Genomic DNA, 16,165 nt, shown 5'->3' with positions numbered 1-16,165 from the left:
ATTGGCTCCGTTCCTTTCCGAGCTCCTTATTGGTCTTGGCGCTGGGAAGGTGCGCGCCGTGACGGAGCGCGCCGCGCGGGAGCCGCCTCGCGTTCCTACTCTTGCCCCGGGCGCTTCGGGCTGGGCACGGTCCGGGGAGAGCGCTGGCTGCGGTTCCCCGGGCTGTCGGTCCGCCCGGCTGGAGCCCGCGGGGAGGCCGTACGGGTGGGGGAACGCACCGGCCTCTGCGCCCGCACGTCCCTCTCGCGGCCGGGGCGGGGCCCTCACGGGTGGGTCAGGGACCGGGCCCGGTTGGAAGGAGAGCGGCTGGGCGGGCTGCTCTGGGGCCTGGGCCTCCCGTCGCCGCCCGGGAGCGGGTCGGGCCCCGCCGGTCCCTGTGGGCGCCTCCGTGGGCGTCTGTGTCCCGAACACTTCCCTACACGGGGGGCGAGGGGACCCAAGGGGGCGTCGGAAAGGGGTGCGGCGGCGGGGGTCACGCGGGGTGCTGCTTCCCCGCTTCTCCGCCTGCGGGAGCCGGGCGGGTGCCGGGGATCCGCCTCGGAGAAACGGGGTCCCAGACCTCTGTAAGGTGGTGGTGGGCCTGAGGGGTTCCTCCTCCTCGGGAGCGCCCGGGGCTGTGCCTGGCGCCCCGAAGAGCTCGAGGTCCTTAGCTGTGGTGACAGTAAGCGGTGACATTCCATCACTGCATTTCCACAGTTGCCGCTGAGCCCAAAATGTGTGTCGATTCGTTGGTTCGGGTGACTTACTGACCGCCTGCTCGGAGCCAGGCGGCGTGTTGTTCCAAGGGCATTCCGTGCGCTCAGTGTTACCCGACACAATCCTTTAAATTCTTCGCGGCTTAATTTATCCCTAGACGTACCTGGCCAGTGGATATAAAACTTCTGATGGCCCATTCCGAAACGCCAGGATTTGATACGGGTTTATTGAAATCTGCCCCTACAAGTTGGCAGTCAGTCCCCCGGTTTTGTCATTATTTTTTTAAGTGTAATATACTGAGTAATCTCTACACCCCCTGCGGGTGCTGGAAGTTCACACCCTGGGGGTCAAGGGTCTCACACTCTGGACTGAGCCAGCCAGGCGCCCTCCAGTGCCCCAGCTTTAGATCTTGGATGAGTTTAGGGAGACAAGTCTGTGAGAGGCCCGTGTTTTACTCCTGGTTTTCTCTTCAGGAAACACATCTTCAGCTTGAGTGGATTGGAAATCTTTCCTCTCTCTCCGTGCGTGTATACGTGTGCACTCGCGTGTGTCCGTATCTGATACTGAAGTAGAGCGGAGTACGGAGCTTCATGTACGTCACTGCTGTGATTAGCTTATTTGGCATTCGGAACAGGTAGGAACAGAATCGTATACTTCCAATGGAATTTTTACACTTTTTTAAAAGAAAAGCATGTATTCATCTGAGAGCGAGAGCATGCGTACAAGTTGAGGAAGAGGAGAAGCAGACTCTCCACCGTGCAGGGAGACTGCCTCAGGGCTCCATCCCAGGGCTTGGAGTTTATGACCTGAGCCGAAGGCAGGTGCTTAATGGACTGAGCCGCCCAGGCGCCCCATTGCATTTGTTAACATAAAAATATCATATGTATTGAGCACTGCTGTCTCAGCTGCGGTTCAGATCTCCACAGCTGGCACATCTTTGTCGGGGCAGGGTGCTGTTACCCCATTTCAAGGGCGAGGAGCTGAGGCACAGACCAGTGGAAAAGCTTGCCCGCAGTTCTGCCGTTGTGCATGATGGGCGCCAGATTCGAGTGCAAGTAGTCGGACCCCAGCGTCCGATTTCTGAACCATGGATTTAGAGCTTTTCTCCTGTATTCTCCCTGGTTGGATGAATTCTCTTTTTTTAGACTCGCTGAGTATTACGCTCACGTACTCAGAGAAGCCTGTTTCATGTTACGTGTGGATATTGTCGGAGGCTTTTAGAAAGACTGAGAGGGAGAACACCTGTGGTGTATGCCTCAGTTAGGAACAAAGAGAAATCCCTGTCTCTTCTGTTCCACAGTGTGTTGAAGCTGTAGCACATGCCGTGAGGCGATGAGGAGGTTTTTGTTACTCTATGCTACACAGAAAGGACAAGCGAAGGCCATAGCGGAAGAAATATGTGAAAAAGCATTCGCACATGGATTTTCCGCAGATCTTCACTGTATTAGTGAGTCAGATAAGGTGAGTGGCTGCTCATGGATTTTACTGTGTTTTATGCTCAGAGTATGTTGGTTGGGAGGTGATGTTAAACAGCAAAGTAGGCTGCTAAATGTCTCCATGCTCCCTTTTCTTTCAACACTTAGAAATTTATTTTATCAGCTCTTGTTAAGATTTGTCATTTTTTTAACATACAAGTGTACATTTGAATTTGACCCAACAGTTTCAAAAGCAAAAACAAGTAACTACTCAACTGTGAGGGGTAGTCGTAGTGCTTCCTTTCTCTCTCGTTGGCTGTGAGAACTAAACAGATGAGTGTTTGCTTGCACTTGTGTGTTTTTCAACTCACGAATCCCAAGTGCCCCGTTTGCATTTCCTCAAAATAAAGACTTTGCCATTCATGTCAGAGTTCCTCCAAGTGAAGGACTAGGCAGTTCCTTTGTGGACTACAATTTAAAGCAGGAGTGGAAGTTCTAGAGAAGATTCAGCTTCTTTATGGCAGGGAATGCTTATTTTTAGGCTCAGTCTCTGCAGAAATTCCTCCCTTAGGTCATAGAAGATTGTAACTGATCTGTATTCTTCTTTCAGTTAGTGTGATGGAGTTTTCTGGATTTTACTGTCTTCTACAAGTCAGTCTGTAGCAACTAGCAGGAGCTTTTTATATAAGGACAAGTTGATGTGCCAGCCACTAACACTTTAAAAATATCCCTCAGTACTTAAAAAATTAACCTCAGTGTAGCCGGTATACTCAAGTTCATAGTCTCCTCTGGCCTTTTCCACATCTGTAGTTCAAAGGACTAGACTGTCAGCAGCACAAGTGAATTATAAACTCCACTCATGGGAGAACCTTCATGTATCTGTATGTGTCAGGGTCAAGATGACTGCAGATGTAGCCACTCACCCCGCAGGGAGCGTCCTGGAGGACTCCGCCAGTCAGCAGTTCCTGTGATCCTACGGCAGCTTCGGTGTTGGTGTGGAGGGTGCCACACGCTAGAATATAATCTGAATCTGTTACTGTAAACAACAAGTTGTCAGCAGCATATAACTAGCCCTGTTTGGCCCTTTGGGCTCACCTCACCACCTAGGCCAGCAGCTATTTGAACCTTAGGTGAATGCTGCCAGTCATGTTAGCGGTCCTGTTTGCTCTCCCCAGCTCATTGGTTTCTCTAGTTCTTGATCCACGTTTAAACAGATAGCTGTCTACTTGCTGGGTCATGGTAGTCCTTTTTAAGACAAAGTTACATGAACTGTAAAAGTTCACTATACAGGGTGTGCTGTCTCCTGTAAGCATTGAATCACCTAGTAATCTGTTAGCTCAAATCCTTGTATCAGCATGAAGAAGAAGTGAATCCCTCAGTCAGATTCGATGATCCACATGAGCAGTAGAGATCATGGAGTCATTAGGAATAGAGAGGGTGACGTGTTCTCTTTGGAATATTTAAATTAGGTGAGGCTTAGAGTGAAGAAACTTATCTGTAAGTTGCCGACTTTTCTGCCGATGGTTTCCATTCCCCGCCTCCGTATTCCCAGCTCCCAGGATCCGGAGGGGGTGAGGAGTGGGCCGGGTTCCATGTTACCTGAGGAGTAACGCTTGCACTCCCCCTCCTCATCCTCTGCCGTGAGGCCTCGGGCAGCACACATGCCTGGTTCTTGATAGAGGATATCTAGCTGGTTGCCTTGCTGATGTGTCAAGCCAGAACTATGTACAGCTGTAGATCCCTGACGCGTGGTTCTCGTTTTGTAGTATGATCTGAAAACGGAAACCGCGCCTCTCGTGGTGGTGGTTTCCACCACGGGCACTGGAGACCCGCCCGACACCGCGCGCAAGTTCGTGAAAGCAATACAGGACAAGGCCCTGCCGGGAGACTTCCTTGCTCACCTGCGCTACGGATTACTGGGTATGGACCGTGTTTGCGCTCTGCCGGTCCTCGGTTATTCCTGGTTTAATTCTGGTATCTGAATGTATCCTTCAAAACCATGATATAGAGTTGTGTAGATTTTGTTGTTGGTTTTCTGCTTACGGTTACATGTTTTCTATTTCTATGGTGTCCTGTGTTCTGTGAATGCCTCCCTTGTCTTCACTTCATAGCAGCTCCTCTGTGGAGCCCCTGGAATAGCTTTTTTTTTTTAAGATTTGTATTTATTTGACAGTGTAAGAGGGAACACAAGCAGGGGGAGCGGGAGAGAGGGAAGCAGGCCTCCTGCTGAGCAGGGAGCCCGATGCGGGGCTTGATCCCAGGACCCTGCGATCATGACCTGAGGGGAAGGCAGATGCTCAATGGTTGAGCCACCCAGGCACCCCATTTACATTTTTTTAATTCAAGTTTTTTCTAATTTCTGTTTTCAAGAATGAACATGTATGTGTTGCTTTAAAAAATTCCTCAAAAAAGGTATCAACCATTCTAGTCACTGTTAGGCCATTTATGGACCCTCCCGTGCCCACTGCAATTGCTTACCCTGTTCTTTTTTTTTTTTTTTTAAAGATTTTATTTATTTGGCAGAGATCACAAGTGGGCAGAGAGGCAAGCAGAGAAAGAGCGAGGAGGAAGCAGGCTCCCTGCGGAGCAGAGAGCCCGATGTGGGACTCGATCCCAGGACCCTGAGATCATGACCTGAGCTGAAGGCAGAGGCTTTAACCCACCTGAGCCACCCAGGTGCCCCGCTTACCCTGTTCTTTTTGTGAAAGTATGTGGAGATGATTAAACAACTGAGAAATTAACACTTTTAACCCTAAATTTTTAACCAAGTATGAAAATGTTAGTCCATTTTCTTGCCAGGAAACATAGGAGTTCCTATTTCACCTAACACAGAAATACAGGAAATTATACTGCAGACGTACCTGTCTATGCTCTCAATTAGGGGTCAGTAAAATCTATAAAGGGCCAGAAGATAACTGTCTTAGGCTTTGCAGACCATGTGTTCTTTGTAACAACTACTTAACTCTGTTGTTGCAGCTGGAGAGCTGCCGTAAACTATGTGAACAAATGGGCTTGGCTGTGTTCCAGCACGACTTTATAAGGACAGTCCAGGGGGCACCTGGGTGGCTCAGTCCAGGAGTTGTATTTGGCCCACAGGATGTAGTTTGCACAAGATCAGAAGTCTGCAAATACAGATAACTGTTTTTTTTTTTAAACCTATCTAATTTTTCTTTTAAGATTTCCATATTTTTTCACAGATTCATGGAAACAAAAATGTGAAAATATTTGTTAACAGTGGCCAAGAAGTGTTTCTATTTTGATGGGTCTGCTACTGTAATATTGTAAAATAGAAGGCAAATATTTGATACTTAGTATATACCCAGGGCAAACCTCAGGAGACATGAAGGTGTGCATTATTAATCAGAGCATGGAATGGTATTGTTTTAAATATTTGTTCTGTATAGCTTCTTTAAATTTAAACCTTACCGTGTGTGCACTGATAACCCGTTTGGGCTCCCTAGGGCTGGGTGATTCGGAGTACACGTACTTCTGCAACGGCGGGAAGATCATTGACAAGCGACTTCAGGAGCTGGGTGCCAGACATTTCTATGACACGGGCCATGCGGATGACTGCGTGGGGTAAGAGCAGTGTGCTTCCCCTCCACATTTCCAGTCAGCCCCTCTTTCTACTACATGAAAGCTTGTGAGTTTATGAAATATGATGACTTTTGATTTAGCACTGAAGCTTTTATTTTAAAAGTTATTTTCCTTTTTTTTTTAGCTTTTTTTAGCCCTAGGACCAAAGATCAGCGAGGGCTTGATTTCTATATTCTGTTCACTTGAAGTGCCTCCAGATTCTGCTGAAAGAAGAAATCTGTAAAGATGTCCTGGAGGCATTTGTAGAAGTCCGCGTTTTCTTTAGGAACTTCGATCGCCTGCATGTTTGCTTTCTGCCCTGCACACACAGAGACTGGATGCGGGTCCTCGCGCGGAGGCTGCCCATCCCGCCTGGCATCCCTGGCAGTGAGCGCCGGCCAGAAGCGTTCACGTGCCGGCACGCTATGGGCCCTGGCTCTCTCTTTACCGTCTTAATGGCTGCTTGCCCTCATGCCAGCCAGGAATCTAATTCCTGTTTCCATTAGTTCACTGGTGGTTTTACACCTCAGCATTTTACCCTCTGGGCCACCTTTGAACTCCTCTTGATGTGTTTATTCAGAGATCGAAAGGATGTTGTCCTACAGCTAAGTTATCGTTCAGCCTCTGGCTATTTCAGCAGATGACAGCTGACCATCTCTTTTTTTTTTTTCCTACTTGGTGTGCATATTCTCACCCGCTTGATCTTTGCTTATGAATGACGACAAATTCAGCACACGCCGTGCTTTTCTGCATAGCACCGCCTTGCTTGGGTCTGCCGAAACACTTCTGTTACTGCTTAGCCCGCCCTCCGCTCCCTCATGCTCCGTCTGTGAGGGCGACGCGCTGGTCTTTTCGCCCGGCGCAGTGCGTATGTTCTTGATCGTGACGAAGCTCTGCCATATTGCCTCGCGTGTTCACCTTCTAGTCTGGTCTCCCTTTATGTTGATTTCTTTGTGTGTGTTTTTGTGTTTCTTGTTTTTTGCCGGAGTCATGTTGCCTTTATTTATTGTCTTGTATGAGCCATGTGCTTGCTAACTTCTTACACCCACGTGGCCTGTCACTGAATCCACATTTTCCTTCTCTTCAGTCTTTCAGTTGCCCTGTTCGTTTACGGGATCCAGCGTTAAAATTCCTGAAGGTGTTTTCATCAACCTGTAGCTCTTCAATTTTCAGCCTAACTACCTCGCTTGAGTTTGCCCTCTTCTAAAATTATTTTCAAGGAGATACCCTGGCGTAGTGTCGTAGCCCCCACACTGATGGGGACAAGGATGCAGAGTGGGGTCCAGTCGCCTGCCTGCAGATCCTTGATAGCCAACCGCCTTCACGGAGCACTGAAACCTTGGTCGTATTACTTACTTGTGTGCTCCACGCTCTCCCTCTGTGAGAGGGGATAATAGTGTGTGTCGTGGAAGATTTGGGGGAGGAACAAATGACTTGATGCAGGTTGTCGTCTTAGAGTAATACTTGCCCTGCTGTAAGTGTGCCGTGAACATTAGCTCTCCTAGTGGACGTGTTAGCCACTTCATGTTTTTGAGCTGCGAAGACGGCTTTTAAACGTAGCTGTCGTTGCTGAGCGGAGTTTTATGTCCTTGCTTTCCCAAAGGCTCTGAAGGATGGGTTTGTACTAACGAGATTATAGCCAGAGTCCTAGTAAGACAGAAGTCTGAAATGTGCCTTTTTCTGTCACTTAACTTTATGAATTAGGATTTACTTGACACCTCCTTTGAGTTGTGATTAAAAATGAAAAGGCTGTGATTTCCAAGATTCTGATGCGTGGTTTCTTACTTGTTCAGTTAAAGTTTCTCCATTCGGGGAACGTAGGGAATATTATTGTTGGCTTGCCCTACTTTGTCTGTTAGTGAACACACTGCCACACTCTAAAACTTCTCTATGATTCATTCAGCTTTCCTACAGGAATATTAGGTTTTCTTTCTCTTGTGTTCAGACGCCCTGAAAATTTCATCAGAAATGTTCAGAACCCGTTAAAGGTTTGAACTCTTAGAATACCTAGCATTAATCCAGAGGGATTTCTTGGTGATATTTTAATTTGTAGGGGAAAAAAATTCACTAAATTAGGGGGAAGAAATGATGTTGCATTTGACATATGTAATTATCACATGATCCTAGAGTAGGCTTGGATTTGGGATAAGTTCTGTTATCCTCATCAGAATTTCGCAGGCCTACTTTCAATGATAACTTCTTAAAATAGTACCAACTATATTTTAGGAAGTTAAGAGCAATCCCATTCATGCTACCTATTATTGAAATGGCTTCATTTCTGTTCTGACCTTTATGCTCAATTTTTTTACAGCTGAAGTTCTAACAAACACACTGTAATGCTTTTAACTTAAGCATAGGTATGTTTTGTATTCCGAATAATCATTATATTTAGTGTTTTTGACATTTGCATAGCGTTCTGCCAAGTAGACTGCCACTATCCCATGATTTTGTATTTAAATGGAGAACTTAGGCATTTTTTTTTCCTTTATTTATTGCAACAACCCAGTTTAGAACTTGTGGTGGAGCCATGGGTTGATGGACTCTGGGCTGCCCTCACGAAGCACTTCACGTCCAGTAGAGGAAAAGCGGAGAGAATCGGCGCTCTCAGGGTGGCATTGGATGCTTCCCAAAGGATGGATCCTCTGAAACCAGAATTACTACACATTGAATCACAAGTTGAACTTCTGAGATTAGGTGATCCGCGGAGAAGGGATTCCGAGGCGCGGGGACAGAATGCAGTGGACGGAGGTCGGTCAGGTGCCCCAGGGGTGGAGTCGGAGTCCAAGTCCTCCTCGCTCACCCGCTCAGAACCGCCGCTCTCACAGGCGGCGCTGAGCATCCCTGCCGCGCCGCCCGAGTACCTGCACGTGCGCCTGCAGGAGTGTCCGGGCCAGGTAAGTGCTTTCCCCCTCCGGCCGCCGGCTGCAAAACCTCCGCTTCCCAGAGCAGCCGCTTCGTCGGCCTTACTGCATTGCGGCAGGGGTCTGCAAGCCGGCCTCGTGGGCCCATGCGGCCTGCCTCGTGCCTCGGAAAGTAAGGCTTATCGGGACCCAGGCCTGCGCGTCCGTCCCCGTGTGGCCCGTGGCTGCTTCTGTGCCGCAGCGGCGGGGTTCGGGGGGTGGCAGAGGGGTGCCTGGAGGCGGGCGCGCCTGAGATGGTTACTGTCTGGCCCCTTCCAGAGAAGGCGCCTGGGCAGAAGCGCTTGCATAACGTCATTTCTGTCTTTGAAGCAAGAATAGCTAAGAGCTCAGTTTCTCTGTCATTTTGGAGAATTCATTTGTTTCTTAATTTCTATGTGGGTCAGGTGATGGCAGGTGTTGTAGGCACTCAGGAAATGACCTCAGCTATACTTAGAGCGCGACTTCACAGCACAATCGCTTTTCCAGCAGGGACTTTGTGTCCTGGGAGCCCTGGGTGCGCCACTTTGGGGATTATTCTTTTTCTTGGTGAAATTTTACAGCCTGGTTTTTGCCTATATTGTCATTTTTTTGTCGGGTGTGTTTTTTCTCTTAATAAAGAGTGTCCTTAAAGTGGTCTCTAAATTTTGAGCATTGGGTTGATTAACAACTCATTTCTCCTCAGCACTGCCAGCGTGCGGCACGCTGACACTTCTTCCATCAGGCCGAGACTCTCCGCCGCAGCCCGTCTCTCCGGGGAGCCCCGCCCTCTTGCTCCAGCGTGGCTCATGGTGGCGCTCCCTGTGGGTTGTCTCCCATAAGCCTCCCCGGGTGCAGGATTGCGATTTCTTGTTTCTTGATTTATTTTAATGAAGCAAGGCCAGCATTTTAGAAGCAATTTAAGTACAACTTAGAAGCAATTTAAATACAGCTTTCTAGCCCTTAGAACGGTTGGCCAGCACCTGATAGGATGATGTTTTTCTAACATCTGCTTATGGTGTTTTCCTAGAGCATTCAGGCAAATGTGTTTCTAGAAACAGCTGTCAGGTGTTGCTTTCCACTCACGCTCCCGTATTGTGCAAATTGCTTAGTTAAGTGAGGTACTTAGGGTAAGTATTTTTTCAGGCTTGGGAGTAGAGGGGAGTGAGCAGTGAGCCTCTGGCTGGACAGCGGGTGGGGGTGCGCGGGCAGGGTGAGCGCCCCCGTTGCAGGCCGCAAGGACAGTGCGTGTGGCAGAGGCATAGGAACGTGAACGTTCCTGAGGAGGAGGGTCTGAGAAGGCTTGGGGTATGGCACAGGTCGTTAAAGAGGCTTCAGTTTCTGGTCATGTGGTGGAGATATATTTAAGATCTCACCCAGTTAACGCATATTCGTGTACATTTGCTCAAGGGGTATGCTTAGACGACAAGGGGTTGGAAAAAGATTTGGGGGGGCATCCTCTTGGGATCCTCACATTAGGGAACTGAGAAGGGGAGGAGGAAGCAGCACTGGGCAGAGCGGGCAGCTGAGCCTCAATGTCCTCTCGGCCAGGCCCGCTCCACACAGCGTCAGTTCCCCAGCGCTGTGTCTCAGAACCTGTGGGGTCTCCGGGTCTTGTGGTGCAGGCCGCAGGGGCTCTCGTCCACACCATTGCTCAGAACTGCTGCACAGCCCTTTCCTGCTTGGGCCCCCTCTCACAGCCGCTGCCCATTGTGTCCCCTGGTGCTTGGGTCGGCACTGTCATCCCAGGTGTGGCGAGTGCTGGTGCTTGCAGGGCCTGAAAGGCGCGCCAGCTCTTCTCCCGCTCTCCAGGGGACGTGAGGTACAAGATGCACTAGCGTGTCCTGTACTGGAGGGGGCGTCCTGACGTGCCTCAGGCTGCTGGACTCCTGGAAACTGGCCTCTCAGTCTGCACAGGGCCTGGCCTTTCCCGAAACTCCCACACACTGGCCACTTTGCACATTGCGTGTGAGTCGGTAGTGGGTAGTGGGTAGCATAATGTTCCTAATGTCGTGGGCTGGCGTGACATTCTGCAGAAGGTCCAGATGTTCTGCGTCGATTCAGGCTGTCCTGAAACAGCTGGCAGGAGCATTATCACAATCTGGTGTCAAAATGGTAAATGGAAATTGTTCCAAGTGAAAGTGTGCCCCACTTTAGGGGTAGAGATGGAAAAGAGCCCAGCGGCTAACTCTGACCACATGCCCTGTGCCTGAGGCCATTTTAATCCACCAAAGGAAACCATCCATCGTGGAGGCCGTCACTGGGGCTGCTGCTGCTGTTCCTTGCGCTTCATTGTTCTCCCGCAGCATCCGCCTGGTTGCGTGCAGGGACTGGGTTGGTGAGTTAGATGGAGACCATCCCTGGTCCTGTACGTTTTTAGGGGTAGTATTGATACAGTATCGATACCTGCCATTCCTCAGGGTGGAGTATTTGTCACTTTCTATTTGGGTGAGGGGAGAGGACAGCGTCAGATTTAGAGGCTTCCTCTTGGCCTCCCCACTGTACAGCCCTTAGCCACAGGCCAAGGACTGAGTGGACCCATGGAACCAGCCCTGGCCCAGGATTCCCGTTTACAGCCTGGCCCTGTAGGTCGCACTCTAGTATGTGGCCCATGATGACACTTTGAGTTCCTGGGTAACAGCATAGCTGGACCCTCTTCTAGCAGTTCCTGGAGTATCTGGGTATTCCCCTTGGCCCAGTGTATGTTTTCCGCCTGAAAGAACTTGACCGAGTATGATCTCTGCGATGTTGCTGAGTCTCCCCCACCACCTCCCCTACCCATGGGAGACTGCGTTCAGCCACCCCTCCAGCCTTCCTGCTGGGATACTTAGGCCTCCCTCCAACACCCCACAGGACTTTGCTGACTAAGCGCTCCCACGTCCCTCTGGTCTTTGGTGGTCCGCCCTTATTCTTGGCCCAGTCCGTTAGCTCGGGCCGGCAGAGCGGCCAGCCCTGAACTTCTCCATGATGTCGGTGCCCCTCACCAGCACTGTCCTGTCGGCCTTGGCAATGGAGTGTGCTCTGGGCCCTCCAGGGAGCAGCAGCATCCCATAGGTTTTGGCTCTTCATAGTTTCATCCGTTTTACTCTGTCCACTTCTCTGAGCCTTTTACTCCTGTCATCTGGTGCTGGCCATGGAACTGTCAGCAGTTCTTCCTCATTTAGTGTGGACTTTAGCTTCCTCCTTGGCCTCATAACCATCTCTAGAGGCTGTTGCCAAGGTGTTAAAGCCAGTATCCTGAGATAGTGCTCCCAGTGAGCAAAACTTCTCTGTCCAAGTTGACATTCTACCCTTGTTGGCCCGGGTCCTCAACGTTCCGTCTTGTGCACACGCTGCTGGTTTTTGCTGGTGCGGTTGCTGTGTCCTGCACACTCTTCAGAGCATAGTCCCTCTCCTGCCTTAGCTGGCCCAGCCCATCTGAGGCCTAGTGTATCTGACTTGAGCCTCACTGGCCCAGCAGCCAGGAGAGGAGATGGGACTCAGGAGCGGGGATATGGGCCTGTCTTGCCGGACGGAGGTCTGAGTGCGAGGAGGACGTTCTTGCTCTTCTTAGGAAGAAGTAGTCACTTGTGCAGGCTCAGCAGGTTCAAGGACATCTAGGGAGTCGAGATTTTTGACCCACATGCCCCTCTCCCAGCTGCCAGCAGGCCATTCTTTGCCTCCCCGAGTCAGGTCTTAGCATTCTAGCAGCAGGAGATGAGCAGCTTCTTCGTGTGCTGCAGAGCTGTCCTCTGGCTTTCACACTTAGTGCTTAATTGTTCATTAATTGTTCTCAGTTTTTTTGCATTTTTTCCAGAGTTATCATGGAAGGCTGGCAATACCCAGAATTCTGCAGGCCTTATCAGTGCCATTTCCCCATAGATCTCAAGCACCAGCTACTGCGTACACTCTAATGCCTTCCCTCTTATGGTGTATCATCACATTTAGCTTGTGCACTGTCATCACCTTGTGCTCCCTCTCTCCCAACTGTGCTCATTGTCAGCCAGGTGGGCTATGCAGCTCCAGACGCCCATGTAGCATCTTCCTTGAAACGGGGCTAGCGCCAGCTGTCACCGACTGGCTTCCTTTGAATAGAACTGTGTGATTATTTCTTAGGTTATCCCCTTGGGATCCTCACCTTGGGGAATGCAGAGGACAGAAGCAGGAGTGGGCACAGTGAGAAGTGCCCTGTGATGTGTCCCAGCAAAGGCCCCGGCTAGCCTCAACAGGGTTCTCCAGAGCTAGGATGGCCCTTCAACATTGTCCTGAGTTGGGACAAAGGGCTGGGCCTTTATAGTCCTCGATGAGCCGTTGGATGTGGGCTGCCTCTGAAAAGGGGTATGACCTGGGAATGCTGAGGTCACTGAGATGACTCTGAGCTAGCTGAGGGCCATCTGCTGACAACCTTACCAGCAGCCTTGCCGAGGTCGGTCTTGGGCGGCATCTCCCAGTGCCCCATATGTCATGACTGTCAGGCTCTGAGTTTGATCCTTTTTCTAGTTTTTCCACATAGCCATTTATCCACTATTAACTGATGAGCATTTTGTAAGTTTCTGTCTTCAACAGAACTTAGAAATGTCAAGTTAGAAAAGAAGCAGACGTAGTGCAATGAATTGGGTTTCTTTGCAGTTTCCCAAGACCTATGCTATCTAATATAAAAGCTGCTAGTCATGTGTAGGTGTGGAACATTCCCACGCCAGGGCCCGCCACTCTGCAGATTCTTGTGAACCTTTCTTCAGGCGTCTTCCAGCCCTAAATGTCCTTCCTTTTAGAATCTCCTTCCTGAAACTGTGCATGCATATGGTCTCCTTTTGCATGGTTTATTTTGGAATACTCTTAGACCTTCACAGGAAAATGCTGGTATCTGTTATTTTCAATATATACATCCCAGAAATTTAATCAAGGAGTTTAAATCAAATGATAGTCAAGGAGTTTAAGATACAAATGAGCTCTCTCTTCTGAAAGATTGAGAGGCCTATGTCTGTAACCATCTGTCTTAGATAAGAATACTTCAATATCTAGGACGTTTTATAAAATCCTATTGATCTTACCTGGTCACTAAGTGAAGCAATGGCGAGTAAGATGGAAAATTGCATTTAGTAATATTTTATCACATTTGTTTCTCAAGGAGGAAAGCCAAGCATCTGTGACTTCAGTGGATCCAATTTTTCAAGTTCCAATTTCAAAGGCAGTTCAACTGACTACAAATGATGCCGTAAAAACCACTCTTCTGGTGGAATTGGACATTTCGGTAAGTTACAGAATTTATCTCTCAGCGCTGTTGTCAGGAAGCGCGGAGACCTGCGTGCTGTCGTAGTCCACACGTTCGGGAGGGAGGAGCGCCTCTACAGGAGCTCTGGCCTCTCTACTCTTGACCCCTCGTTCTTCCTCCCCACCTCACACCCGTTCTTGTCACTTCAGGAAGGAGCTTAACATGAGGAGTGACCCCGCAGGTGACTCAGTTTGAAAGACCAGCGTTGCTCCCTTACCCAGGAAGCCGCGGAAGAGTAATGGAGTCAGAGCAGCCTTTTCGGTGTGAGAGGAGTCCTGAGAAAGGCCCCTGCTCACCCGAGGTCAGCCAGTAGTTGGAAGTCAAGCTCAGGCCGGACGGGCCTACAGTGCTTCATTTTTTACAGTGACGGTCTCATTCCTTTGAGACTCTGGAAGAAGTCACAGCCCGCTCCCCACCCCGCAGGAAAATACTTACATAGAAACATTTTTCATGTAGCTTTGGAGGCTCCCGTGCTGCCTCTCACCTCCGTCCACGTCCACAAGCCCACCCCTGCCCCAAACCACTGGCCTCGGTTAAGAAGCCACCCGCCAATCCCGTAACCTCAGTAAAGCTTGACTTACATCTTCGGAGTCACTCTGCTCTGTGTTTCGATGGAGGTGCTGGGAGGAGGGTTGTGCTTGCAGGAAAGGGTGTGTCAGGGCTGTGCGTGTAGATTTCAGTGAACCCCTCCTGGGGAACGGATGACAGGCATCAAGACCAGGTGGTTTGCTGACATACTGTTGGATGTTCCACATTCCACATTTTAATATCCATATTGTTAAATACTCTTTGTCCACCAAAGCATTTGTTTTTTTATTCTGTTCTGTACTCTTGTCATAAAGTGGTGAGGGTTGGCCAGTAGGTGGGGTCAGGCTGTGCCCGTCACAGGCCAGGGCCGGGAGCACGTGTGGTCAGAGGCTGTCTCCGGATGCTGCCCTCGCGCTGCAGCCCTCCATAAACAGCCGTGCGGTGGGGGGCGGCTCGCCCAGCCCTCGTTCACGCACAGTGCCCAGCCAGGTGCTGCGGTGGCCTGTGCTCAGTCGGGAAAACTAGTAGTGTCCTCTCCGACCCGTCGTCTTCCCCTACAGAAAGGAAATTGAGAACCAATGTGGGCAGCCCTAAATGGTTTCTCTCCCTCATCATGGATGTTTTCATAAGAGGGGTTTTACATTGGTAAAACATTACTTACTGAGACACCTTAAATGAGAATAGTTTTAACTAACATGGTAAAAAATACTGAAATGATTTAAAGCAAAACACTGGATAACTGAGTTTTTTTTCTTTAAAGTAACTCTTTGGGTGCCTGGCTAGCATGTGACTCTTGATCTTGGGGTTATGAGTTTGAGGCCCGTAGTGTGTATAGAAATTACTTAAAATTTAAAAAAAAAAGATAATTTATAATGAAAGATTCAGGGCCACCTGGGTGGCTCAGTTGTTGGGTGTCTGCCTTCAGCTTGGGTCACGATCCCAGAGTCCTGGGATTGAGCCCCACATCAGGCTCCCTGTTTGGTGGGAAGCCTGCTTCTCCTTCTCCCACTCCCCCTGCTTGTGTTCCCTCTCTCACTGTGTCGCTGTCAAGTAAATAAAATCTTTAAAAAAAAAAAAGATTGTTCGGTTGGGCTCATTTGTTTTTTGCAGTTAGAATCATTTTGTTTCTAATTCATATTTTTAAAGGATCATATAGTAAAAAACGTGCTTTTGTTACCCCATAACTAAAACTCTTTAACTCTTGGACTTTTTTTTTTCTCTTTCATGTTGGTTGTTTCTAGAAAACAGATTTTTCCTATCAGCCTGGAGATGCCTTCAATGTGATCTGTCCCAACAGTGATTCTGAGGTACAAAACCTTCTCCAAAGACTGCAGCTCACGGACAGAAGAGAACACTGTGTCCACTTGAAAATTAAGGAAGACACAAAAAAGAAAGGTACACCCCTGATCTCTTCTTAGGATGTCATTGGGCTAATGGTGACAAGTCTAAGGACCCCCTCCCCAGCCCTTTTGTGATGGCTGCACAGGTGGTCCGAGGTTGGCCACGGGTTGGTGGACAGAATCCCAATAGTCTCTCTGGTTTGTGGGTTTTTTAACTTTCACATCAGGTACACTGAATGAGAGGATGGTGGATTTTATGCTTATTTGGACACTACTGGACAGAAAATGTCCAGTAAGAGTGCTGGAAACTCTGCATCCAGAGTGTAGCTGGAGTCTGGGAGAAGCCGGTGCATTAGTTGAGCTGATTTGTTAGTTTGCTTTTTGAGTTAGCATTATTTTGTTTCTGAGTTATACAAGAGTAGTCCTAAAATAAAAGTTTATTATATGAACCTTTTTAAAGTTTTTTTTAATCATGTGTATTTC

General features: G+C 49.1%; 1 protein-coding gene across 7 annotated transcripts in view; it reads left to right on the top strand.

The window, feature by feature from the left end:
* The first annotated feature begins 33 nt into the window (after positions 1-33).
* The window catches only part of MTRR (5-methyltetrahydrofolate-homocysteine methyltransferase reductase), a 31,675-nt gene continuing 15,543 nt past the window's right edge, over positions 34-16,165 (top strand). For 2 of the 7 annotated variants that reach the window (XM_082724247.1, XM_082724242.1), the window contains exons 1-8: positions 34-129; positions 1,170-1,330; positions 1,997-2,157; positions 3,878-4,031; positions 5,573-5,690; positions 8,194-8,581; positions 13,671-13,793; positions 15,584-15,737. In XM_082724247.1, the coding sequence (XP_082580373.1) occupies positions 2,029-2,157; positions 3,878-4,031; positions 5,573-5,690; positions 8,194-8,581; positions 13,671-13,793; positions 15,584-15,737 (1,066 nt within the window). In that variant the 5' untranslated portion in view covers positions 34-129; positions 1,170-1,330; positions 1,997-2,028. Of the gene's footprint in view, positions 199-376; positions 805-1,169; positions 1,331-1,996; positions 2,158-3,877; positions 4,032-5,572; positions 5,691-8,193; positions 8,582-13,670; positions 13,794-15,583; positions 15,738-16,165 lie in introns of those variants that run through there. The other 5 variants (XM_082724248.1, XM_082724243.1, XM_082724244.1 and 2 more) reach the window with 4 other exon arrangements.

The sequence above is a fragment of the Mustela nivalis genome (genome assembly GCF_964662115.1).
Source record: "Mustela nivalis genome assembly, chromosome: 3".
Classification (NCBI taxonomy): Eukaryota; Metazoa; Chordata; class Mammalia; order Carnivora; family Mustelidae; genus Mustela; species Mustela nivalis.
Note: the sequence above shows the minus strand (reverse complement) of the source record. Positions and strands in the feature narration are given on the sequence as shown.